Source organism: Squalius cephalus, assembly GCF_949319135.1.
Source record: "Squalius cephalus genome assembly, chromosome: 13".
Lineage (NCBI taxonomy): Eukaryota > Metazoa > Chordata > Actinopteri > Cypriniformes > Leuciscidae > Squalius > Squalius cephalus.
Genome location: NC_137134.1, coordinates 22,064,453 through 22,092,225, shown reverse-complemented (window position 1 = coordinate 22,092,225; position 27,773 = coordinate 22,064,453). Strand labels below are relative to the sequence as shown.

The 27,773-nt window shown below is 36.1% G+C and overlaps 1 protein-coding gene across 1 annotated transcript in view; it reads right to left on the bottom strand.

Annotated features, from left to right (window-relative positions):
* lrp1ba (low density lipoprotein receptor-related protein 1Ba) overlaps positions 1–27,773 on the bottom strand; it is a 228,690-nt gene that overhangs the window by 167,446 nt on the left and 33,471 nt on the right. Inside the window, exons 2-5 of the mRNA XM_079889543.1 lie at positions 26,630–26,743; positions 16,309–16,446; positions 2,395–2,514; positions 276–404 (exon numbers count right to left, since the gene is read on the bottom strand). Of these exons, the coding sequence (XP_079745669.1) occupies positions 276–404; positions 2,395–2,514; positions 16,309–16,446; positions 26,630–26,743 (501 nt within the window). The remainder of the gene's footprint in view (positions 1–275; positions 405–2,394; positions 2,515–16,308; positions 16,447–26,629; positions 26,744–27,773) is intronic.

Genomic DNA, 27,773 nt, shown 5'->3' with positions numbered 1-27,773 from the left:
TTTCATCCATCCATTAAACCCAATATGACGTCTAATAGCAATATTGCAAACAAGCTAGCAACTACCTCAACACTGTTGCAACCACCGAGCAATGTGCTAAAAAATAAAATAGGATGGTCATCCATCTCTCCAGCATTTATGGTAAATCAAGCAAATATTTGATTTATGCATGGGTTAAATTATTTTCAGACACCGCTAAAAATCAAAGTAAAATACATGTTGCTTAATGCACATTTTTTTGGACTGGAACTAACGGGGATGATAAATGGACTCACCTGTTTTGGCTTTGCAGGATCGTCTGTTGGCCTGCAGGCTGAAGCCATCTGTGCAAGTGCATCTGTACGATCCCTGCGTGTTCATACAGATCTGACTGCATGTCCCGTAATCCCTGCATTCATCATGATCTGCGGGGAACAGCGGGGCTATTTATTAAACGCTAAATGTGCTCAAAAATGACCTAAATATGCAAACCCAACTCTTAATGTCACCATTTCGCAGCAACCTTTCAAAATATATGAATATGCAAATGTATGTTTGGACAGGGAAGGGTGAGTAAATTGCTGTTTTGGTTGACAATCACAATTTCTCATTAAATCAACAACAATATCACTAGAGGTTCACATTCATGCATTGGAGAAACAAGCACAACTAGCTTTGCTAGAGACCTCGAAATGGTATGAGCTGAGGTAACTTTTTATAGTTAGCCTACTCTATTCGGTGCCTGATTAGAACTGATACAAAATCAGTTTACAAAAATGAAAAAATGTGAAACAGGGTTCCAGACTGCGACCATTTTTTGAGAATGTGCGAGTTAGAATTTGATGTGGTCGCATTTGTGCGAGTGCATGGTCATGTTAAATTTGCACGTGCGCAACAGAACTTTTTGTGTTCAAAATGAACAAAATTTATATAATCAACGAGTGCATCATGAATCCATTTTCCAAACCGTGTTTTTGTCATCCTGAATCACTAAGGTACGCCTATAATAAGCGTTTATATATTCTGACTATCATGTGTCCGCAAGAAAGAAAATTTTCCTTCTAGCTTAGCATAACTTGAATTTGTTAAGAAAAGCTCTTTTGGTTAAAACTAAAACAAGATATTGTGAGCACGTTACTTTTTCGTTAACTTCTACTCTATTCAGTATCTGATTAGAACTGACACAAAATCAATTTATGACTTGTTCTTAAAACTGTCACCGTCCCGGTAGCGGGACGTTTAAGTTTACTTCAATATATTACAATTAAATCCTTATCTAATCATGACAAACTATATATTGTTGGAAAGGTCTAAGACTCCTAAATAGATATTTTAGGACTGTTTTTTGTTACAAATTATGTAGGAACAGAAATAGATGAATTTATGACAAGAGTGCACCTCAAAAAACTACAGTTTTGACCTTTGTCACAAAAAGTTGACGCACACACTTTTAATAATTGAATTTTAAAAAATTTGAAAATAATATTATCCTCTAAAAATTATAATATATACATTATTCTCTAAAATATAATATATTCTTTTTAATTGCTTTTTTTATTACATTACATATTTTAGTAGTTATCATAAATTAGGTATCATTTGAAAGCTTACAATCTCAGAATTCATCCTGTGAAAACCGTTTTGAAATTGGACATTGCGTTACCATAGAAACGGTACTCTAAATCATTTTGGGCATCATTATGTTTTATAATTTATGATCAAAATCTTTTCTAATCTTGACAGAAAGGTCTGAGTCTCAAGGTTCCATATTTTGTGACAGAAGTGTTATTTGGACAGAAATGTATTAATTTGTTACGGCAGAATGCACACAATTAAATTCAATGGAGTTCAATGTCACCCGGTGGCTATTTTTGGTATTGCGCCTAAACAAAATCTCATGGGAACTTCAATTTCTGTGATATCAACTTCAAATTTAGAACACAACTTTGTTAGATATATGGCTTTGATTTTATAGTAATTTTATAGTAAAAATATTTTGTAAAATATATATTTTATATAAAAGAAAAAATATTAAATAAATGATATTTGATTTACTGTAAATTTAAACTTCCATAACTTTTTCATACTTTTATTTTTTTTGAAGTGAAACCAAAATTAGGTCTATACTCCAAAGCATTCTTGAATTACAACCATTTAAGTTTGAATAGTGCATTTTAATGTCCATTCTCAAAAAGGGGGGTGCTAAATAAACATTGTCAGGCAGCTAACAGCTTGGCCTACTAGCTTAGCATAGCTTGAGGACATTTTTTCCAGGATATTTTTATTGGACTATATTTAGTCTAGTTGCTTTACTAACTATAATCAAATTGTTACCAAAGTAGTACAATTCAATTCAATAACATTTCTAAAGCTTCAAATTCTTCAAACAGAGTTGCGGATGGTAATGACCCTCACCTCGACATTGTCTCCCATCCTCGTCTAGTTCGAAACCTTCCCCACAGAAACAGGACGTCCCGTTTCTCATGATCACACAGTCAAACTGGCACCTCCGGTCCTGGCAGCTGCGCACCAACTCTGAGGAGACACAAACACATTTAAACTTGCTCTGTTTGATTCACAGTCTTAATATCCTGCGCACAGTTCCCTCTCACAATGAACATGCATTTACACTCGGTGAAACCCTCCATAAAAGCACAATGCCATTTCGCCAGTATGAAATCATTTTTTAAAAGTTGAACAGATGCAGCCTCATTATGAGACCATGATTCAGCGCTTTTTAAGTGGCACTTAAGGCCTGTTTCAGTGGATGCAATCCTTCCAGGCGAGCTCTCGCTCCAAACCGCTGTCAATACACAACGGTAGAGCATTGTGTAATATTTATCACCTGTGAAACGCTTACAGCCTCATAATAAGGGATGTTTGACGATTTTAATTTATTTATTATTCAACCAGAATTGGCTGAAAAATAGCAGTGATTTATAAACGCTTGGGCTGCAATCTGTTTCAATTACAACAGCCATAGTCCATTTTTGACGTTTCTATTCATTTGGGGGCGTGGCTAACAGGTCACCTTCCCTTTTTTACCATTTGTGGTGGTTTTAAGTGCGTCACTATACATATTACACAGGAAAGTGTGAAAAAGAGAAAGATTGGAGATGGTTTAGCCACTCTAAACGCCTAATCGCGAGCGAGAGATTTCTAGCGTGCATTTGCTAAGAAGCCCACATTAATAATAACTACGCACTGAGAAATTCATCGACCCACCCCAGGCATGCATTCGGAATGGCTTGAGTCTGAAGGCTTTAAATTAAGTACTTCTTTAAAAATGTATCACAGCGTTTAAGGATAATGCAAAGCGTTTTACGATATGAGTTTAACTGAAAGTGAAATATAATGGCTTTTTATATATTACAGGGAATGTGTATCCACTTGAGCTGGATGTTTAACTATTTATATGTGGGACTAGCGATGGGGAGCGACTAACGGTTCTTGAAATATTTCATAATCTTGGCTATAAAGAGTTCTTTATTTATTTATGCAGATGGAGCATTTGAGCCACTAAAATCAGTAGTTTTATTCTTTCATATAACAAGAAGTGTGAGCAGCAATAACATCTTTTGTTTCCACATAACACGTCATGCGGGTTTTGAAAGACATAGTGACAAATCTTTGAGTTTTTGGGGTAACTAACCCTTTACGATAATCTGTGACAGGTTTTTGTTTTGACTTGACTATCTGTCATCTGTAAAACATTTGACAAAAGTATTTATGCTAAAAGCATTCCGAGACAGTTTTCCAAGAACAACCACACAGAAAAATAAAACAACATGACTTAAATAATTAACTTAATATGCATTGCATTTGTGCCAAAAGCATGATGGAATCTATGCCCAAGGAGTAAGATGACCCAACTCATAAACCAAACCAACACCATCAAATGACATAAAACAAATTAAACTCGATTGATTCAGTGCCAAAAAAAAAGCTATTATTTTGTTCACAATCTAATTATCCCATCTAAACAAACATATTGAACGCATAAATAAAGCCTCTGGCAGTGTAAAAGAAAAACAGTTACTGCAATCGTAAATTTTGATCCGCAAAAAAAGGAAGCAAAGAAAACTGCTAATGAAAGACAAAATTGACTTTTTATTTTCTGTGCAATATTTTTGACACTTTTCTAACCCTGGAAAATGTTAAATGTCAGTCTTTGCCCATTAGGATACGCAAAACAGAAACTTCACAGAAATCTATCATGGAATAAGAATGGGTAACTACATACTGTATATTTACAAAGACACAAGCATTGATCCAAAAGAAGGAATCTAGACCTTTCCGATTCAAAACAGTTGGTGGGAGAGTTGATTATCGGACGAGAATTACTCTTTGGAGAAATCAATGCTTATGCTTCAAACGTAACTTCAAAAATAGGTCGAAATCATTGTTTACATGGCGCGTGATGTCGAATGCGTGCAGCTACTGTCCGCCACCCGGATTCACACTAATCTCCTCCGAGCGGGAAGAAGGCCATTATGGCTGGACTCTCGCTGTGAGTTAGGCTCCCGCACAACAGGATTTATCTCCAGTGAACTCCAGAGCTCTCCCTCAAGGTGATTTTCTCTCAGTGAGGAGCCCTACTTTCTCTGACACTCACTGGGTGATGTAGTGCTAACGGCAGCGGTCCAGGAAGGGTGCTGAGTCTAACAGGGGCGTAAAGGTAAATGCCTGTGGATCTATTTCGCTACCCCAACCCAAAGAGCTTGAACTTTAGCTGCTGTGAACAATCAATCACTCTCGGGAGTCCCGTACCACATTAAAAATTGAAGGCCGAGACCTTGAAAATCTATACGGACTTAAATGCCATTGCTACGTTTTTTTCAGACCACCTCCAAGTTCGACACATTTAAAAGATCCAATGAAATGGCTCACAAATGCTATTCATATTTTTTTAACTGAAATCCTTTTTTATGGCCAATAGAGACCTGCAATGTTTTCTCAAAGGGCGGTGGAAGGAAAGGAAAGGAAAGGAAAGGAAAGGAAAGGAAAGGAAAGGAAAGGAAAGGAAAGGAAAGGAAAGGAAAGGAAAGGAAAGGAAAGGAAAGGAAAGGAAAGGAAAGGAAAGGAAAGGAAAGGAAAGGAAAGGAAAGGAAAATGGAAAGCGAAATGGAAAGGGAAAGGGAAAGGGAAAGGGAAAGGGAAAGGGAAAGGAAAAAGCAAGAATCAAAGCAAAACAAAGCATAAAAAAACATGGCTTGTTCTTTTTTTAAATGGCCAATAGAGACCAGCAATGGGAGGGGAAAAAAAATAAAATAAATAATAATAATAAAATATTTGTTATTTGGACATCAAATTTTGCTTTTAAATCCCATTTTTAATTGAAACCTTCCACAACAGCTTCACCAGACTTTAGCATCTCAACATCTCCCTCAGGTGTCTAAACGAACCAATCAAAAAGCTGCATCGTATGCCCCGCCCCCTGCCCAGCAGGAAACACTAGTCCAGAGAACACGGCGTATGTCAGGACAGGTCTATTATTCACTCACAGCAGGTCTTTTCCCTCAGCCTCCATCATTACAGCGGCCACCGTCCCAAGGGCTCAGACAGATAGGACATCACTGCAGTGGAACGAGTGTGCTTGTGTATTTTTCTGTTTGTGCGATCAAAGCAGGTGACCGGGGGGGGGATGACATAAATAGATGACAGTTGAGTAAAAACATGCTTTGTTAGAACAGAACGGATGGAGGTTGGATCCAGAAGGGAACACCATGCTAGTGTGTCCTGTGTGTTTTGCTTACAAGCCCAAGCCCAGAGAAGTCTCTATATGACAAGGGGTCTTTGTCCTTTTTCTGGTCAAGACCCCCTAAACTGAAAATGGTAAATTCAAACGCAAAAACTAAAAACCAAAACTGGCATGGTATGTTTTCACAGTTACAGCAAAAAGTAATATTGCATAACTTCACAAACACCTGCACTTCCAACTAGAGAGACTGAAAGGAGGTGGATGTGAGACATCAGAGGTGTAACTGTGAAGCAGAGCCGGTTTATTTTGCCCCTTCATCAACACTTCAGAATCGACTGCCAGCATTGGAAGGGGATTCAGATAAACTCCAGATAAACCGACGCAAATGAACAGGTTAGTTTAACGGTCTGTGCATAACGTCTAAATCTATATATAACCAGATTGATGTGGCCATAAAGTCTCTGCACTTGGTGGCTCATCCAAATCCTAGTCAAGCTACGGAAGGACATCAACTTGGCACATGAAACTGCCCTTCCTGTGACCACTGCAGTTTTGCCCCTGGGCAAAGCACTTAACCCTCAGCTGCTCCCATCATACTGTAATATGCCTACATTTCCAGCACTCGAGCAAACACTTGCAGACTCTCTGGGTGGATGAATGTTGAATTGATGTGATGAATTCTAACATTTGGAACCATTAGCTGAGGATTGTCAAATCCCTGTGAAGCTACAAAACTGCATTGTTTGGAAGGGTTGCTTAGCAGTCAGAAATTCAAGTCAGATGATATTATCGACCACTAAAACAATGATGACAATATTTGTATGTGTTTATTAGTCAAGATGCCTTCCAACTACGGAACATACGTGGATTACTATTTGTTTTTGCCTTTTGAAATGATCTCAACTTAATTTTCAATTGATGTTTATTCAATTTTAAATGACACAACAAAAGTCTTCAAGATCTCGACATAAAGTTGTCTCGAAAACTAAACTTGAAAGTTGTTTGTTGCGCTGCACAGTGTTTACTACGTGATCAGCGTAGCAGACTGAGATGGAGAAGAGATTGTTGAATAAAGTCGGGGTTTTTTTGCACAAAGAGTATTCTCGTCGCTTCATAACATTAAGATTGAACTATTGTAGTCACATGGACTATTGTAACAATGTTTTTACTACCCTTCTGGGCCTTGAAAGTTGCAATAACATTGCTCCTATGGAGGGGTCAGAGAACTCTCCGATTTCATCAAACATATCTCTTCATTTGTGTTCCGAAGATGAACGAAGGTCTTAAGGGTTTGGAACAACATGAGGGTGAGTAATTACTGACAGAAATTTCATTTTTGGGTGAACTAACCCTTTAAGAAAATCTTCTATTATATCTAGATAATGAGAACATTTCGAAAACGCTTTATGTTGATCTTAAAATTATCTTATAAAGATCTTAAAGTCTAAATCTTGTTCATTTTTTTGTGATCTCACCATGAAAAAAAAAAAGATTTTGAGATGACAGCTTTTGTTATGTCAAGATAATAAGAAAATTAAGTTGACATCACAAGAAAAAACTACTTTTGTTGTACTGAAATAACAAAGGTATTTTTTTTTTAAGTTGAGATCAAAAGAAAGTAACTTTTGTTATGTGGAGATGAGAAAATTAACTTGACATCATTAATTACCTCTACAGCTTTATATGATTGACCTAAATTTCTTCAGATAGCTAAAATATAACAATTCAAAGTTACATACACAAACTTACATAAACTAGTTACATTCACAAGAAATGAATTACCAATAAACGATATCTTGCACAGATGGATGAATCATATCAACTGTATTTATTTATTTTGGTGGCTTAAGATATTCTGTGCATACCAAGTTCCTGATGTTTAACCTTATCAAGCACAAGCATAAGTAAAGCAATTATGTTTCACAACGGGCTGTAAAAAGAACAAAGAAAAACTGTTGTTCCCAAGATAAATTTACCTTTAAGCATCTGACGGCGTTCTTGTTATCCAAACGCTTTGTTTACTGTGTTGCCATTATATAAAAAAGCCACTGTGAGGTGTAGACTCTTTTGTTTGCAGTTCCTGTGTGTGTTTCAAATGTTTTTAGTCGCGTTGCTGTGTGGGCTGCTTTATTCAATTCCATATATTCATTAGGGACTGACAATGCAAATGGGGAAAGTGAGGCTACTGTGTTATTACCACAGGGACGTTCAAAGGTGCAACACAAACACTGTTTCTTGCCTAGCACCTGTAGTATGTAGTACGCTCCAATCTCTGAATGCCCAGGAGAGATAAAGCATTACCTTCAGAGGGACCATGGTCATGACGTCTACCAATGCTTTTGACTGTTTTGGTGCAGAACAAAATGCTGCAGAAGACGTTCATGGCACATTCATCGCTCCTAAAGTATTAAGAATGTTAATTATGGAATGTAACGGAGCAACAAAGAGAAAGGTGTTCAAGGCTGTTCTACCATGTTTGAGGTGAAGCGAAAAGACCAGTTTTATCCAAGTACAAATGAGACGAATCAAGCAAATGGGCCGCCTTCTTGAAATATTTGAAAGAATATGTGAAGATTTAAGAATGTTTTTCACAAACTATTCACACTAACATTTTGTTTCATGAATGAGCCCACAAATAATTACTGAGATGTTGGTAAATCATTGGCTTTTGCATTACATTCCAAGTTGGATGGATACCTTGGAATTTCGACCATAAAGATTTTCCATTGCCTGAAATTTGGAAGATTAACAATGATCATACCATTAGCTCGTAGCTACCATGATTGTCAACAAGAAAAAAGTTTGCTAGCAACGAAATTTGAACATAAACAATGATATCAAATGTTAGAATTTATTGTTGGTGTATGATCAACGCGATAACCATGTTTTGCATTTGCTGAAAATATTGTAACATCATGTAAATGCAGTTTGACTGTCAACAAAGAAGTTTGTTTGCAACCACATTTTTAAACATAGACAATGCTATCCAATGCTAGCAAGTGTATGATTACAGGTTGTATCAGCGATTTCAGGCCCAAACATAAATGATCACATTCATCTAATCTTTCCTAACGATCCGCTAGCTACCCGCCCCATAAGCATGCCGTCAAAAAAACGCGTCTCTCTAGGCAGCCTAGGCTCTGAGATCTGCACACAAAAACAATTGGTTTCACCAACACTCAAAACCAAAATAAATAGTGTTCCAACCAATCACCGACAGGGGGCGGGTGTTGTGAGGTTTTGCGCTCGTGTTCTCCAACTTCGCGTGCAGCCGTGCACGAGCGCAAAACCTCACAACACCCGCCCCCTGTCAGTGATTGGTTGGAACACTATTTATTTTGGTTTTGAGTGTTGGTGAAACCAATTGTTTTTGTGTGCAGATCTCAGAGCCTAGGCTGCCTACAGAGACGCGTTTTTTTGACGGCATGCTTATGGGGCGGGCAGCTAGCGGATCGTTAGGAAAGATTAGATGAATGTGATCATTTATGTTTGGGCCTTTTTTAGGCCTGAAATCGCTGATACAACCTTTAAAAGAGAGAAACATTGCAGCATTTTACATTTGCTGAAAATTTTGACGTCATAAAATGTAATTGTAACATTTGCTAAAAGAATTTAGAATCATGTAATGCGGTTGTTCAATTTTCAACAGTGAAATTTGCTAGCAAACCAATTTTCCAAATGTAAACAATGCTACCAAATGTTAGCAGTTGTACAGTTATCAACAGAGAAATTCAGTTTTTCGTGTGCTAAACAGATTTTATTTCAGTCACTTTTTGTTTGCTAGCAAACCAAACCGAATTTCTGAGCATAACGATGCTATGCAATACTAGCATTTGTATACAATTATCATCAGAGATAATGTGATAACAGAGTGAAATCATTCCATATACCAATCTATCGCACTTTTCCAAGTTGAAGATTCTGACTTTCTGAATTTAATGGAATGTAGCATGCTTCCCTGACAAAACTACAAAGTAGTGATGTGATTTACTAAAAATACCTGCTTCCCATGTCTGTCTGTGGTGGATTTGTCAAGAAATGCAAGTGCCAATTTCAAGCTAGTCAGATGTTCTACGCTGCTTTTTGCCTTTGAACTTCCCGAGATTCCTGATTGCTGTCTTCACTACAGAACACAGCGAGGGTTCTAACGCAAGACCTCTTTTTCCATTGGAATTGAAGTACAAACTCCGATTTGGAATCAAAAGCTGTCAAGACTGGCATATTCTGAGTTTTTTTTTTTTTTTTTTTCATTTTGTAGGCTTTGATAAACATTCAGTAGTGGGAATTTTCCAGAGAGGGAGAAGGAACGGCTGAGGAGGGCTATACATGAACTTCCAGAGACATGCATACTGTATACAGGAGAAACACCAGCTAATGCTATTAATATGTTAACAGGCTGCAAGCGAGGTAAAAATCTATCACTTTCTTTCCTCAGGAGATGGAAGAGAAATGGTGCATCTGTTCTACTCTGCTGTTTGAGAGCAGATTCAGTTTAGACTCAAATGCTTTTGCCCAAGGAACTGTAACAGAAGACAACTCTGACATACTGATAAATGTGTACAGTGTAAAAATAGCATGTGAAACGATTTGCATTGTGTCACATTTGTTTTGCATTGCATCCATTTATCCTCTTGCAAATAAATAAAAGAAATAAATACACTTCCTTTGGCTGGGATCAAGCCTTCATTTTATACGGCAAAAAAACTAAACGTAAAAAAATTTACATTTTAAACATTTTAACGTAAACGTAAAATTAAACATTTTAAATATGTTGTTCTATATAATACATATTTTAGAATTTTTTTTTTTTTTTTTTTTAAATATGAAAATATTTAAAAAATATATAAAAGAGTACTTCAAGGAAGAGGTAAATACATGTTCAATTTTAAAATACATTTTAAATAAATGAATGAAACATAAATGCATTTTTATTTTGAAAAATATATTTTCTTAAAATTAGTGGTGGGCGTAGATTAATTTTTTTAATCTAGATTAATCTCACTGTAATCTTGGAATTAATCTAGATTAATCTAGATTAAAATGGCTCATTTGAATTCTGCCGAAGGCATTCAGAATATGTGTGCTACCCAAATAATGACTAAAGGGCACGTGTTTCTTAAATACAAAGTGACATTTAAAAGAACTTGTGAAGAAATGCCAGAGATTTATTTATTTTATTTTTTTATTAAAACTAACATAATAAAGTATGATTTTTTTTTTTTTTTTTTTTTTTTTTTTTACTTTGAGCAATGATGGAGCTATAATAGACTCTTCTTATGAGCATATAAAACAAAACAGCTCCTTGGAAAAAATTAAATGTAGCCTAATATTGTAGTAGTTATAAACAAAGGTCTATTTTTAGTTCAGATTAACATTTGAGGGCAGCAATTTTATTCATAATGTCAAAATAAAACCAACGTAATGTTACTTGAAAGCATTATAGCCTACTATTCCTGCCAAACTTCTATGGTTGCAGTTAGTGTTACTACAGTAAATCCATGGTGAATGTTGCAGATCTGTGGACACTGGATAGTTCATTCATGGCACAATGTTTCTTCCTGGCTTCCACGCGCTGTTTGATCCGTTAATAACGGAGAAATGTGAATGTTTCTCACTAGATCTCGCAGCGATGTTATTACTTAAGTAGCGAATTCAAATGATTTATTTACTGGATCTCTTGATCACGATCGGCTCGCGCTGCACTGGTCCAAACTGATAGACGGTCTTTCAACCACACAATAATGAGCAGTTTCGTTCCGCTTGCATTACGTTTGCCATTTGATGTCGGACAATGTTGAACCGCCTACATTTGAAATAACGAAATTTTGGTCGGCAGGAAAAATGGTCCAACGAACCGTTCGGTTTGAAAATGCGTACCGAACACCGAACCGAATCCGCGCTAAAACATCAAGGTGAAAGTCATCATAGCTTGCGTAGTATAGACCCAGCTCCCAACCCAACTTTGAGAATAGATTAACGGCGATATTTTTTTTATCGCCCGATAAGAGTCTCACGTTAACGCAGCACGTTAACGCCGATAACGGCCGACCACTACTTAAAATATATCTTAAAATATTAGCAATATGTCATTTTTTTTAATTTTTGAAATACAATTTTTGGGGGTTTTGCGACCAAAGCCCCAAAACACAATACTGCATACCCCCAAAAATAGTACAATAAATGCAGTAGTGTGCAATGATTGTTTGAGGGTAGATTCGGTTTAGTCTAACTGCCAAAAACTGTGTAGCCTAGTGGTAGAGAGAAATAAAAAAAAAATGAAAAGTACAAGTGCAGGAGGGACACTCAGCACATTTTCAAGGTTACAGTCCTTCCTGTCACATAAAGATATAAAGTTTATGAGCTTTAGCATTTCCTTTGTGCTATAAATGTGGATGTGTAAAATAAGGCAGCTTCTCAAGCCCTGAGGGCAGAAAGCCCATCGCTCATGTTCAGTAATGTGCAACCTCAATCTCTAGACACAGACGACTAAATGATTGCTCTGTAAATTCAACAAGACCTTTTGCCTGCGCTGTGATTTTATAGAAAGAGGCACTCCATAATGCAACATCATGGCATCAAAGTTTTGCAAGTTAGCATGGTCACATTAGCCGATGCCAATTTACAGCAGCAAACATGACCAAAATAAACATTTACCAATCTTTGTGCTGCGAGTTAGCTGTCAGATAGCAAGCTAACAGCTTAGCACGGTGCTAACTGGTTACAAAATGTTTTTTGACTAGGCAGGACAAGCTATCATGATAACAAGCTATGATTCTGAACAGGTGCCTTCAGATAGCAAGCTAACAGCTTAATCTCCTAGCTTAGTATAGTGCTAACTGGTTCAAATGTTTTTGATTAGCTACAACACGATATCACAATAACAAGCTGTTTTTTCAAGAAAATCTTCGAATCATTGTGTTCTTTCCTGTGCTTGTTTTCAGGGACGTTTAATTAAACGTGTGACTCTTTTTGTCTCAACTCTGTTATCTCCTTCACTGCTCTATGCTGTCTTTGTTAAGTTATTCATTTCACACATCTACAGTCAGTCAGTCTGACACCGGCAGACGCCGTCTGAATAATAATAAAAAAAGATATCCTTATCAGGCCCTAATGATCTAAATATAATCTGTGTGAGAAGGACCAAAACAGTGGGGAAACGTAAGATAAGTGATCATACTGAAACGCACGCTCTCTCTCTCACACACACACACACACACACACAGCTGAAATCCCTTTATTCTCTTTTCTTTAGTCTCTAGTGAATAGCCGTGGTCACCTGAAGGCAGGCTCCATTCCTCAATGACAAAACAAATCCCCACACAACCAAGAAAAATAGCTAAGAAAGAGTTTCAAAATAACACACAGTGATCCAAAGGCAGTGCTCCCAATGCTCCTCGCTAGTTTTTTGTTTTATTTTTCCCTGAGAACAAAATAAAAGAGAATCTAAAACCACTTCGTCAAGGTTGGTTAGCTGCTCAAGTCGATGTCAAATATCTGCAAGACTGTTTACACGGTTTAATCAACGTGGAAACCCACATTTGCATTGGGCTGAATGTTTTGAGCTAACCTGAACTCATTAACACAGTTAAATACACAGTTGTTTTGGAACAAAAAAACATTATAGCTGTCAAATTTCTCTTGGACCTCCATTAAAGACTAGAATTAAAGTGCCACTAGAGCTTTCTCCACAGAGAAAAGTAAGACTACTTAGGTGAGACATACTGTATGCGGAGCTTAGGAGTCAAAGCATTTCCCTTAGTTTTTAGTTAGCCTTCGAGCTAACTAGTCTACTGGCTTAGCATAGTCCTAAACAGTTAGGAAAAACTCACTAGTTTTTTGTACAGTTAAGAACTAGGGTTGGCTTTTGTGACTTGAAAAAGTTAGCAACCCTCCAGAACACACTAGCAACCGCATAGCAACCACCCACAATGGCGCTTGCAATGGAAGAGAACGGGGCCAATGTGTAAGCATTTCACTTTTTCAATAGTGAAACAAACATTCACTTCTTCAATAGTATGGTAACAAATCATAAACATTATGATGGTTAACATGACTTTAGTATGGAAAACAAAATGATTGCTAATGTTTTCTGTGTAAAGTTATATCCAATTTTATAACTCTGCCACCATGGCAACGCCATAAACCATAAAACAACTGTAAAAATTGGGCACCTGCCCAGAAACAGTATTAGCGGAAAGGCTTTTATGACTTAAGACAGTTAGCAACCACTCCAGAAACTGCATAGCAACGCCCTAGCAACCACCTACAATCATACTTACAATAGAAGTGAATGAGTAAGCATTAAAGGGATAGTTCACCCAAAAATGAATACTCTGTCATCATTTACTCGCCCTCAAGTTGTATCAAACCTGAATTAATTGCTTTATTCTGCTGAACACAACAGAAGAGATTTTTCATAATGTCACTAACCAAACAATTGTTGGACCCCATTGATATCCATTGTATGAAAAAAAAAATAATGGAAGTCAATAGGGACTTAAACTGTCTGGTTACCAACATTCTTTAAAATATCTTCTTTAGTGTTCAACAGAAGAAAAACACTAATACAGGTTTGGAACATAGTAAAAAGATGACAGAAATATTATTTATTTATTTATTTATTGGTTAAACTATCCCTTAAAAATAATCATTTATTCAATAGTATGGCCATAACACATAAACAGTGGTAACATGTTTTTAGTGTGAAAAGAGGGACAAGTTGAAATGATGAACTACAATATTGTACACAATAAGAATATATAAAAGGGGTCAGTGCTAGCTTCACACTATCTTCAACCCACAAAGCTATTTTTTCTCAACTTTTATGACAAAGAAAAGTGTGAGTCTAGCTCATATGGCCATTCTTGTGAAGATGTTCCTCTCTTCTCTCGCTCTTTCTCTCTATCTGTCCCAGATTCGAATACCTCCAGGAGAGAGAGTTGATATCTGCTCTGCGGACTGATAATGTAAATTATGAATGCTCAGTTATGACAGGTATGCAGAGAGCAATTCGAAACCGGTCTGTGGTGGAACAAAGCGGTTGCTCCTCAAAGGAGTGTGTGCATCCATACCTTCCTCTCCGTGCCGCCAAGTTTTATTTACTTTGAAACCGAACCAAGACTAAGATTGAAATGGAACATAAAATGTAAAAGCGCAAATGTCCCTTCCAAGCGAGGTCTTCGGTTGCTTGAAACAGCCTGGCACATGCACACTAACATCTCACGAGTGGTTCAACTCAAGGTGAGGATGATGAATACTTCCATATGCTCATTTATTACGGCCGTAACTAAATACACATTCTAGACATGACATGATGTAGCTCATCCGTCTCAACAGTTAAACGACCTCAGCTGCAATACATAAATTCTCACAACGTTTTCGATGTAAACTAAGCTGTGGTTTTCATATAAACCTCTTTTCTTGTTCCCTTTCACCACAATGTGACAAAACGCAATCCTCACTTCATCATGTGGAGAAACAGTAATTGCCTTTTAGCAGAAACCCATTATTACATTAAGCCGACTGTGCTTATCTTGCATGGAACTGACTTCAAATGACTGCAGATCTGTTGTGGGTTTAATTCTGTCAAACACTCTTAAAACGAGGAAGTGTGAAGACGTGAATTGCAGTTTAAAGTTGAAAGTCTTGACCTGCAATTATTGATGGACCATCTAGTCCATCAACAAAAATCATTGGATGTTTTTAGCTAAATTCGAGAGACAAGGACTGTTCACATCAAGTCCGATGCACAACTCATTATCAAAACTATTCACGCCACGTCTGAAGCTAAAGTTTCAGAATTATCTGAATAAACGTAATATATTCATAATCTGAACATTTTATGGGTTTATCTTTTCATCTTTTAAGATAAAAGTTAACTGTAACTATGAAAACTTTCTTAACTAACAAAACGTTGAAACTAAGCTGCAAAAAAAATTACTTTTGAACTTCCAAAACTTTCATCAGACAGATTTACATAAGAGTCTTAAAAGCATAGAAAAAAAAATTGTCAGAGAAAGGTTGAAAATAGCCATAGAAAATTAAATGATGTCCTTTTAGGTGCACAAAAAAAAAAAAAAAAAGTAGACATCAGAGGGAAAAAAAATTATATATACCCACTACTGTTAAAAAATTTAGATTTTATTTTTTACGTCTTTGAAAACAGTGTCTTATGCTTTCCAAGGCTGCATTTATTTGATCAAACATACAGTGAAAGCAGTAATATTGTAAAATATTTTCGATTTGAATAGATTTTAAAATGTAATTTTTTCCTGTGATCATTTTCAGGATCATTACTCCAGTCTTCAGTGTCACATGATCCGTCAGAAAGCATTCTAAAATGCTGATTTGCTGCTCGAAAAACATTTATTTTTAATATCAATGTTGAAAACAGTTGTGCTGCTTAATATTCTTGTGGAAACCATGATAGTTTGAGAGTATTGTAGATAGAACAGCATTTATTTGAAATTGAAATCTTTTGCAACATTATAAATGTATTTACTGTCACTTTTGATCATTTTAATGGTGTATCCTTGCTGAATAAACGTTTTATTCTTTTTTTTTTTTAATCGCATTGACCCTAAACTTTTATAAAGATAGTGAACAGAAAGATATCAAACGGAACTCACCGCGGCAGTGCACACCCTCGTCATATCCGTCCTCACAGTCCCGTACTCCATTGCAGAGTTTACTATAATGAACACACCTGTGGGCGCCGAGGCACTGGAGGTGATTGACGGGACATCTCACCTTTACCTGCCGCAAGCCTGTAGAAGAGAAGGTTAATGAAGTCTTTAAAAATTCAACTTCAACAGACCCGCAAACTCACAAGAGGTGAACATTTTGACATTTTTACTAAGTTGTTGTATTAGGGTCTAGGCGGTGCATCCTCTCCCAGGAGAATTTTTGTGATTTTAACATGAAAACAATGCATTCTGGTCCACTCTGACAAGAACATAAAGGGGAAAAGACTCAATTTGCTTCAAGTAAAAAAATGTATTTAAATAAAATTATTGACAAATTTCACAATTGGATTCGATTTGGATTCACAAGCTTGTGATTCCATTTAACTTTTGTTAACTTCGATTCAATATTGATTAATTTGTGAATTATCAGGTACAGTACATGGCAAATTTTGACAAAGAATCAAATCTCTCAACTAGGCTAATGCTGTAAAATTATACAGGGAACCCCAGTTGGTACATCATTAAAGGTTAAAAATAATTGATTTGTAGGCTACTTACTGTACATTTAAATGAAACAAGGAAGTTTTTATAATAACGTTATAATACATTTTAAAATGACAATTATGTCTCTATTCGTTTTAAAATATATATATATATATATATATATATTAGGGGTGTCAAACGATTAATCGCGATTAATCGCATCCAAAATAAAAGTTTGTTTTTACATAATATATGTGTGTGTACGGTGTATAATTATTTTCTATATATAAATACACACACATGCATGTATATATTTAAGAAATATTTGCATGTATATACTGTATATATATTTATATTATATATAATTTATATTATATATAAATATTTTATATATAAATAACACATTTTTCTTAAATATATATGCATGTGTGTGTGTATTTATATATAGAAAATAATTTTACTCCATACACACATATATTATGTAAACACAAACTTTTATTTTGGATGCGATTAATCGCGATTAATCGTTTGACAGCCCTAAATATATATATATATATATATATATAGGCTAAACATTTAAAATGTGGCTGTCATAAAACGGTTTTATTAAAACATGGGCTACATATTGATGAACAAATTAAGTAAAAATGCAATGAATATGCCATATAGTGCATATATTTAACTAAATGCTCCTCTCCAAGTTCATTATTCTAGCTGACTAATGAGTTTTTGGACATTGAATGGTTTTCTGAGGTAAATGTGACGGTGGATGTGACATTGTTTACACAGTTTTATTGACGCCATTCTGAGGTTAAATCACTGATAGAGCGACTACATGTGACATGATACAGATTTCTGTAAGTTGTACAGCTTCTTTCAACATACCTTGTGATGTTGTACATGATTATTTCGTGTTGTAACTAGTAAATTGGAAGAGTGCGCTTACTCATTTCACGTGCACTCCACCACGCTGCCCCTTGCTTGAACTTGATGTCACTCATACTGTATTGTGGTACGGTGAAGAACATGCGTATACCAAATGATTTGCGGCTGTATACCACAAACACAACATTTATTATTCATTATTTTTTATTTCAAATCTAGAAGTTTAATCGAAAATGTTTTTTTTCAGCATTGGAATTCTCTTTGTATATTCACGTTTAAACTCAGAAGGAGAGTTAGACTAGGTTAGGCCTACTTATAGTTAACAGAATGTGTTAAAGGGACCGTCAAAATAAAGTGAACCCCAATTCATTATTTCTATATAGATTTATTTGGCAAAACATTTAAGTTTCATGGATTTTTAATATTGTGTGAGTGAGACTGTAATGATGTGTGAAGGTAATGATACTTTTGTTTAGTTTAAATATGTCTTGGATTTGCTAACACAACATCTTTTCAGTCAATTAAGCTCATAGTCAATTAAGTGTGAATTTATGGGGAGAGGGGGGCGTTTTTTAATACACATTTGGTAATGACACTCTAAATTTGTAATAAAGCTACTCTCAGATGATGTAAAATCCTAATGACATTTTAGGCTTTAATTCTACAACATTGACAGATTTGTGTTCCTGCCACATCTCATATCATTCTTAACGTTAGAGGATTCAAATTCGAATTATGTATGAAAATGCTTCACATAATGACAGCATTTATTCTAAAAAATATTAAGAATGTTCATTTTAGACAAACACAAACTGACTGATATTAAAGTTCTTTCTATAGTAGAATTTTCTCAGTAAATATCTACAATGAATGTCCTGTCATAATAGTCAAAAGGTCAATGTCAATTTCTGTACCTGGACTCGAGGACCCCCTCGAAAACGAGATGGTTCATCTCAAGGGGTTATTCCTCTTTAATAAATAAATGTCAAATGTCAAATAAATGACAGAAATTGTTATAAAAAATTATGTTGAAAAAATACAAATAATACTATACTAAAACAATTAATATAAATACAAATTATTAATAATGTTCATACACTTAAAAAAAATTATGATCAATAAATTGACAACGTGTTTTTTACATTGCTTTAACTCAAATCAAAATAAGTTAAGCAATTTTCTACTTTTTTTGTAAGTTATACAAGTCAACTCATTTTTTAAGTTAGTTTAATGTAATTTAAGTTGAAATGAATTAAACATTCAAGTTGATTGTACTTAAAACTTTAAGGCAGCAATTTCTTTATTACAACATTACTAGAACATATACTTTTTAAACTTCTTTACAGTTGAATTTCTTCAGTGAATTTCTACAATGAATTTCCAGTCATAAAAATATCAGATATTGCTATTATTATTATCATTTTTTAAATACTAATAATATTCACATTAGACAAACACTAAATTACTGAAACATATCATTTTCTAGCTTCTTTTTACAGTAGAATTTTCTAAATTTAGTATAGACCAGAAGTTAAAAAGTCTGGATGAGCCAAATTTAGAAAACTTTTTTGTAACCTTGCAACACTATTAAAAAAGAGAAAAGCAATTAAAAAGCTATTATATTCTTTAAAACTAAAATTATACATTTAGGCATTTGAAGCATTTTTGGGGGGACAGAATAATGCAGAAGCCTATATGATGTAACATAAAATACAATTAAAATATAATTTAATTTAGCAAATATATATAATAAAATTGCACAACAGCAATGATGTCAACATTATTATGGATTTGAAAAAAACAATATTATAGTATTTGACACTAAATAACAGAACAAAACAAAGATGGCATAAACCTACTTTAATAAAGCAGATGAACAACACAAATTCTTCTAAAAGCATCTATGTTCTTGTTTTCCCTCTCTATGCAGCATAAATACAAATAAAAGCCGTAAAACTGAGGCTCACCGCCCTTAACTCGATTCACTGTGTATAAATGTGATGAGCAAAGCTATTTTAATATTCAACTCCCTGCACAGTTCCTCTTAAATACGTCTCTTAAGCACACGAGAATTTAGCACGCCGGCAGCTGTCTCTTGTGAATCATTGATTGTGGATTGCTTGACATTTCTGGGGTGTCACGGGGGAGAAGAGGCCACTGTCAAAACAGCAATATTGATCTCCATCCAGCTCCAAAAAGGGCCGTGAAAGTCTTGGCCTGTAGTTCATGTGCCTCCTTAACTTTCAATTTCCTTTTAAATGATCACCCGGGTGGGGGTTTTCGAGAGTTTTTTGGAGAAAGGAAGTGTATACACAGGTTTCCCCCCAAGGCTTGTCCCAGCAGACCTCTGTTCCACTTTCATAATCCCAGTAAAAAGAGAATATGTAATTCAACAAATAGGAGAATTGTTTAAAAATATCCTCTTAGTGTCTCTCGCTCTTCCTCTCAGGGCCTCCGGATCTCCAGAGATGTTTAAAAGTATCTAGGCAGCAAAAGTCAAGATGGAACCTGGAAGATATTTAGGGTGATGTAACCTCATTAATTCAGCATTTTTTCTTATTGATTTAGACTTTCAACCTCCAGCACGACAGTATATTAGTGTGTGTGTGGGGAGGGGGGCTTGCTTTCTTGCTTAAAGGTGCAGTCTGAAAGAATGAGTGGTCGAAATAGGTACTGCAGTCCAAATTCAAAATATCGGCGATCGTTGTTTCCCCCGCCCCCTCCTCCTCAGACTCGACGCTCACACGGGTTGCCACTTTGAGGATAAGCAACAGGAACGAGCGCAATTGACAACGAAAGCTGAGGACACTTACAGACTGTAAGTTAATTAGTTGATTTATCCGCATTGATAATATGCTTTCGTTCATAGAGATTTTTAGATGGATACCGAGGCTTTTTAGGTTGGGTAGAATCTTTAATCTCTGACCCTGTTTGTTTGCTGGCTGCAATACGCTGTGTTTCCTGCCAACTGGCATCCCAGGGTGTTGAAATACTATTGGGTGAACTGCTGTGGGTGAGATCACACAGACCAAAACAAAAACAGACATTTCAACACGATACGCACATTTCAAAGTAAAATGACTGGCTGTAGAAGTGTTTTTCAGAGAAAGGTGTATGTGAACTCAGCATGTTTCCTAAATATCTCCAAACATATGTTATGTGTATGCTTTAGTGAAAAAGTTACATAGAGCACCTTTAAAGGTACGGTACATTTCAGAGAGGCTAGCAATAGCAAGCTAGCTTTGAAATCATAAGATCCCACCCTCCCTTCAGAGCGTCTCCAAAGCCACGCCTCCTTCAAAACACATGAACGCAACACAGTAGAGTTTGCAAAGCGCCACGAGACGAGAGACGGCGTTAAACTACCTCATGTCTCAAAGTATAACATTACAATAATAATGAACGTAAACAACTTACAGAGCCTCTAGTTAAATCACATGACTGCTGCAGATTAATTTCGCCGTTGATAGTGCTGCCATTGAAAAGCATAATTCCAAGACATGAACAGCTCTGTGTAGAGCACAGAATAAGCTTGTTGTTTTAGTTCAGGAGGAAATGTAAAAGGCGGCTGCTGTTTCGTTTGTGGTGCTCAGTGACTGACTGTCTACAACTCTACATAGCCTTACAGAATGTGCTTATGACGTGTGATGTCTGTGCAAGCAGGCTGACAGGCAGGTAGGACATCCTATCGATTAGAATATTTTTTAGTCCTGAGACTTCCACAGATGATATATGTAAATATTTGAATATATAGACCACTTTTATTATTGATTGCTTATCACGATGTGAAAAGAGTTTCAACCAGTATAACAAAAATTGTATATGAAAAACATCGCCTACCCTATCTTTATTACAAAGGTGAGTTGAATCAGGGACATTTGAGAGACTGTTATATTTGAGCAGTTTGTTAATGGAATGAAACAATTGTCTAGGATTTCTTTGATTATTTACAATTACCTGTAAAAAGTAATCAGACCTGGCAGATACAATATCAGCCTTATATTCTAGTAAGTGGTCTTTCCAGGCCTTGTGATGAACAGTCAAAAGCCAGACATACGCCACCCTACGCTCCAAATATGTCTTCATTGTATGCAGGTCTTCATTATACCAAGGAGCAGAACGTACAAAGGAAACAGATTGTGATTTTAAAGGAGCAAATGAGTCCTGGCCAGTCAAGAGAATAGAATGTAACATAGAAGCGTTGTCCTCCAGTGCATCAGATGCAGAAAAACAACTTAAGCAAGAGTCAATAAAATCAGTGAAATTAGAGGGCTCAATAGATCTCCATTTGCGATAATTAATGACACAAGAGCAGGAAATGCTTATGTCTGGCAGTTCGATATTAAAAAAGATAGCAGATGATCAGACAGCCCTAAATCAGAGGTGGACAACTGAGACACAAATGAACCATTAGAAAACACAAGGTCTATGGTGTGGCCTTTGTTATGTGTAGGACAGTTCACGAGCTGCTTCAAATCAATGCACTCCAATAAAGGTCTTTTGTTATTGTAAAGTCTTCTATGTCCATGTGGATTTGAAAATCCCCCAGGATAAGAGTTCTCTCAAATTTGAGGCACAACAAAGACATCGCAAAATCTGCAAATTCTGATAAACAGGCCTAAGAACGAGAAATGTTTAATTTCACAATCTATAGCTTCGGTTATATACAAGTATATGAAACATATAAGTTAAATTATACCATGGGCTGTTTAAATACTCGATTCTGATTGGCTGGAAGGTGTGCAGTAAAACCGTTTAATGCACAGGTAGTTCCAGTCAGTTTGATTACAGTTCGAAATTAATCCGCTACATTGGTAACCATAGTAACACAGATACACTTGCAAGCAGAGTGAGAGACGCATATGAAAACGTTTAGGTAGGCTTAAGCAACGAGGGGACTGTAGCTGCTAGACTTTAAAGAAGAGATCGACGCACACAGGTAACGTTAACTCGTGCACGCATCTCTCTCTCTCTCTCTCTCTCTCTCTCTCTCTCTCTGTTCCTTCTCCTTCAGTTCTCTGTCTCTCTCTTTTAATAATGAATTTAAATAAATGTGAATTCATTCAAATAAAAGCAATCCGATGGCTCTACTTTATTTAAAGCGGACGGAGTGCAAGAACTGACGAGCCTAAACTTAAGAAATAACCGTCATTTTTACACGTCTGTTAAAAAATTACACTATAAACATCAGTTACAGCTTTAACTTATTTTTAACTTGGCAAATAACCAAGGTATAAGCGGGATAATCCACGGCTAGCCATGCATTAAAGAATTTTAATGCACTTCGTAGATTATCCCTTACATATATAATACCATGGTCTGGGTGAATACTCGATTCTGATTGGCTGCAGGGTGTCCATTAAAAAGTGATAGAGGACACCTAGTAAATAAACCGTCAGGCGTAACCAGGGAAACCAAGTTATTGTTTGTAAAAACTTTAGATTTCGATTGTAAAACTAATTAAAATATAAACTAATGTTTTAAAAATTTGGCAAGTGACCATGGTATAAGCGGGTTAATGCCCTTCGAGGTGTCCATTGTCAGGTATTAATGGACTTCGGCGGAGGCTGCGTTGCGCGTCGGACGGTTCACGCCTCGCCGTCGTCCATTAATACCTGACAATGGACACCTCGAAGGGCATTAACCCTTACTTAATGGTCGTTATAACGTAGTTCAAACGACTTATATAATAAAGTGACATCTGATTTGTAACCAGGCACTAAAGCGATTACCCATAAACCGTGCTTGGAACCAATCGGATTGCTTGGGTCCTAAACTGGGACCCATCACTTCACCGGCGGGAGTAAGTTCATTAAAAAGAATACATTCGTGCCATGTTTCAGTTAAGCACACAAGGTCCAGTTTTTCTTCTGCAAGGCCGTGTGTCCCCCAAAGCATTTTTAGACAGCTGAAAACACTAGGCGCTCTGCTGAAAACACCAAGCTATGGGCACTTGTGTTGTTTTTACATGAATATAGTATATAAAAACATTAAAAATGCATTTGTATTGCACAAATGCAAAATATTAGTTTTTTAATAATTATACATAATCAAATATGTATATCAAATTACAATATATAATGTACAATACAAATTATAATGTATAATAAATAAATATGTATTGTAGTGATTTTACTTTTGCCAATTATGACGCCATTTATGAGAATACTTATTTCTCTGAATAAGTTTGAAATGGATGTGTGTAGTTTACATCAGTTTAAGGTTTCCAAACATAGTTATGAATGGATTTGGATGGATCATTGTGGCCTTCCTTTGTTTCAGCCACTGCTCAATTGCATCCAGAATTTATATTATATTAATTTAAATTATAACGCTCAAAGTTCAAAGCAAAGGGAGATATTTGCTTTTAAAGAAATTGCTTTTTAAGGACTACAACAAACGGCTGGTAGGGACTACACGATATTCCTCCCGGGTTAGTGAAATCACTAACCCTAAAATTTACATAAACCCCGCCCCCTGAACACGATTTATAGATTATCAAGACAGAATATGCTAATCAATGACTAGAAGAGAACTACACGTAAGCTACATAAATTCATCAACTAACCTTTCAGAATTGTTGTCGCCCCCTGTGCTGGGAGCAGCAGCTCATTTGCATTTAAAGGGACAGACACAAAACAAGGTGTTTTTGCAACTTTAACATGCTATATAAAATTTCTGTGGGATATTTTGAGCTAAAACTTCACATACGCACTCTGGAATCTGGGAAATCTCTGACATCAGAGATTTATTTTACATCTTGTGAAAAGGACATTATACCACCCCTTTAAGGTGTCTGTCAGTTGTCCTAGCATCCTTATCTGATAGCGTGGGACAGTGTGTTTGTGTTAGTGCAGCAAGATCTAATCAAAATGTAGCAATTTTTTGTCCACTAAACTGGGCCCTGGAATGTGCTGTTCACTACAGTATTACGTGTGAAATGTATGCTATTTTATGTTAAAATAAAATAAAAATACCTCTTTCAATGCTTTTTTCTGTCTATTTCATTCATATCACACACATTTCTAATTCTGCTTCTTTTTATCACTTTGAAAATGGATTATGTACTAATCTAGTGTGATTAAGGGGATGAATATGAAGAGAATGGCAAGTTGGAAAACCACAGATGGTCTTCCGCAGACGAGAGATGACAAACTGATCAAAGGAACCACAGCGGTACGTTTGTTGATGTGCTATGATAAAAGCCAGTGACGAGTTGGTGTATGCAGCTGCTCATAGTATCCTGTAATATGAAGACAATATACACTATAAAAACATAATATTTATTTAAATGAGCTCTGCAATTGGCAAACTGTCAGGATTAATGAGCAAGGGCTATTTATTTGGCGAATTCTGACAGGAAAAAATAACTTAAAAATAACGATTTTACTACGTTACAATGTTTTTTTTCAGTTTTGCCGAAAGGCAAGTGACCTCAACTGTGATTTCCTCTGATCTCATAAAAGGCTTGCCAGGAATATTTCTTCCAGCACACACTGAATTTCAAAAGATATATCATGCATATTATTTTTAAAAAGATAATTATGCAGCCTGTCATAAGTACAAACGCTTTCTCATCACTTTATCCTCTCAGATTCGGCGCATTTGAGGACTGTACCGTGTGGAAACCGCACAATACTCCAGGTAACAATTGCTTCAATTAATGCTTCATGACATCTTTTATCCCAGGCATTGAGCGCTTACCATTTCTCATCTAGCAATATTTATGAGTGCATTTCCAAATTTTACTGAAGCATTTCGGAAACCCATTCATTTTGTAATAGAAATGTCAAGTGCAATTGTTCTGAGTTGAAAATCTCATTGACGTCAGCCAAAATGGCTTGTAACTTGGCAGAAAAACTCTTCTTCTAAAAAAAAATGTTTATTTATATGAATATGTAGGTTATTAATGCACTTTTGATTAGTTTGTGGCCTTGTGATAATGTTAAATCTGATTTTGGTCTTCAAAACCCACTTGGAGATACTCAAATTCAACAGATTCAAGCACATTTCAACTATAGATCTCTTTATTTGGGAGTCAATATACCATAATGCGTAAAGTACACAATAAACATACCCGTTTACAAGATTATTTGACATTTATATATAGGTTATGAGATGTATATGAGGGCAAAGCTTAGCAATATAAATAGAGAAATGTGTTAGTTAGAACGATAGAACGATAGATAGAACGATAGAACGATAGATAGATAGATAGATAGATAGATAGATAGATAGATAGATAGAACGATGGATGGATGGATGGATGGATGGATGGAACAATAGATAGATAGAATGATGGATGGATGGATAGATAGAACAGGAGATAGATAGAATGATAGATGGATAGATGGATGGATGGATAGACGGATAGACAGATAGATGGATGGATAGATGGATGGATGGAATGATAGATAGAATGATAGATAGAACAACAGACATTCAGACAGATGGATGGATGGATGGATGGATGGATGGAACAATAGATAGATAGAATGATGGATGGATAGATAGAACAAGAGATAGATAGAACGATAGATGGATAGATGGATGGATAGATGGATGGATAGACAGATAGATGGATGGATAGATGGATGGATGGAATGATATATAGAATGATAGATAGAACAACAGACATTCAGACAGACAGACAGACAGACAGACAGACAGATAGATAGATAGATAGATAGATAGATAGATAGATAGATAGATAGATAGATAGATAGATAGATAGATAGATAGATAGATAAAAATAATATATATAATATTATACTATTTTAAAATATATGTAAATTATTATATACAATGAAATACATATTCATGTTGTATTAGTTTAGATAAATAGTTTAGATGAATGAAATAATCATATGGTGAAATGTGTTGTTGATGGACTCACATATCGCTGGTGTTTCATCTGAGCCGTCGGGACAGTCGAGTTCCCCATCACAAAGCCAGCTCTCGGAAACACAGCTGCGCCCGTCGCCACAAACAAATTCCTCGACGTCACATGCTTGAGGAAGAGTGGAGAGCAGAGGTGGAGAGATGACGTGGGGAGAGAATGAAAAATGAGAGGTCATGAAAAAGATGTTATATTATGTTTCTCAAGTTTGTGTTGAGTATTAATGCTGAATGTGGGTTGACTTTAAAATGACAGATATGGTGTATGTGAATGAGTGGCACTCTACAGTTTTAACTTCACAACCATATTCAACCATATACAAAAATATTTAAATAGCTGTAATTCTCAAAGAACTCTAGTTCCTCAATCCCTCTATGTTCTTCTATTCTGAACGATGTCTGAAACTTCATTTGTTTGCACTTCTCATGTGTATTGCCTCTTCAAGATGAATCGCTTGCTGTATTGCGTCGCTTTGGATAAAAGCTTCAGCCATGTGAATATATGCAAAAATAAATAAATAATAGCTCCAGATACCAATTCTGCATACATTTCCTCAGCTTTAAGTGAGTGCGGTCTTATCGTCTGCTCTCCTCTCTCACTAGTTCAAAGAGAACACATGTTCTTTCATTCACCCAAATGCTTAAAAACCAATAGCCTCAAGTAGCAAGCAATCTTCTAAAAAGTGCACGCTTTTTTTTTTTATTATTATTGTTCACGATGTGCTTAGTGCTTCATAAATAACCAAATAACACATGTACTGCATGAGACGCTTCACATCAGCCTAAACCCAAACAATCCATTTGAATTGCTTTCTGGCCTTATTTGCATTGCTGTAAACAATCCCAGAGAGAAGCAGCAGGGACGGACCCAACAAAGTGTAGAGATGGATTTCGTGCACCTGACGGTTGAAAGCAGTTGAAAAGACGCACGGGAAAAGCTAGGGGCCTTTCAAGCTCGGAAAAGTAAGCCCATTTCAGAAGGCTGTGAAGATGGGATGGTAATAGAGGAGCGTTCGCGGCCCTCCTGCTGAGTGGATGGGCAGGACAGTTTGATGCGTGAAAGCAGCATGCGTTGCGATTACAACGAATTTCAAATCACTCCGGCGGAGATGACAAGGAAAGCTCACAGTTGAGACGGTGAA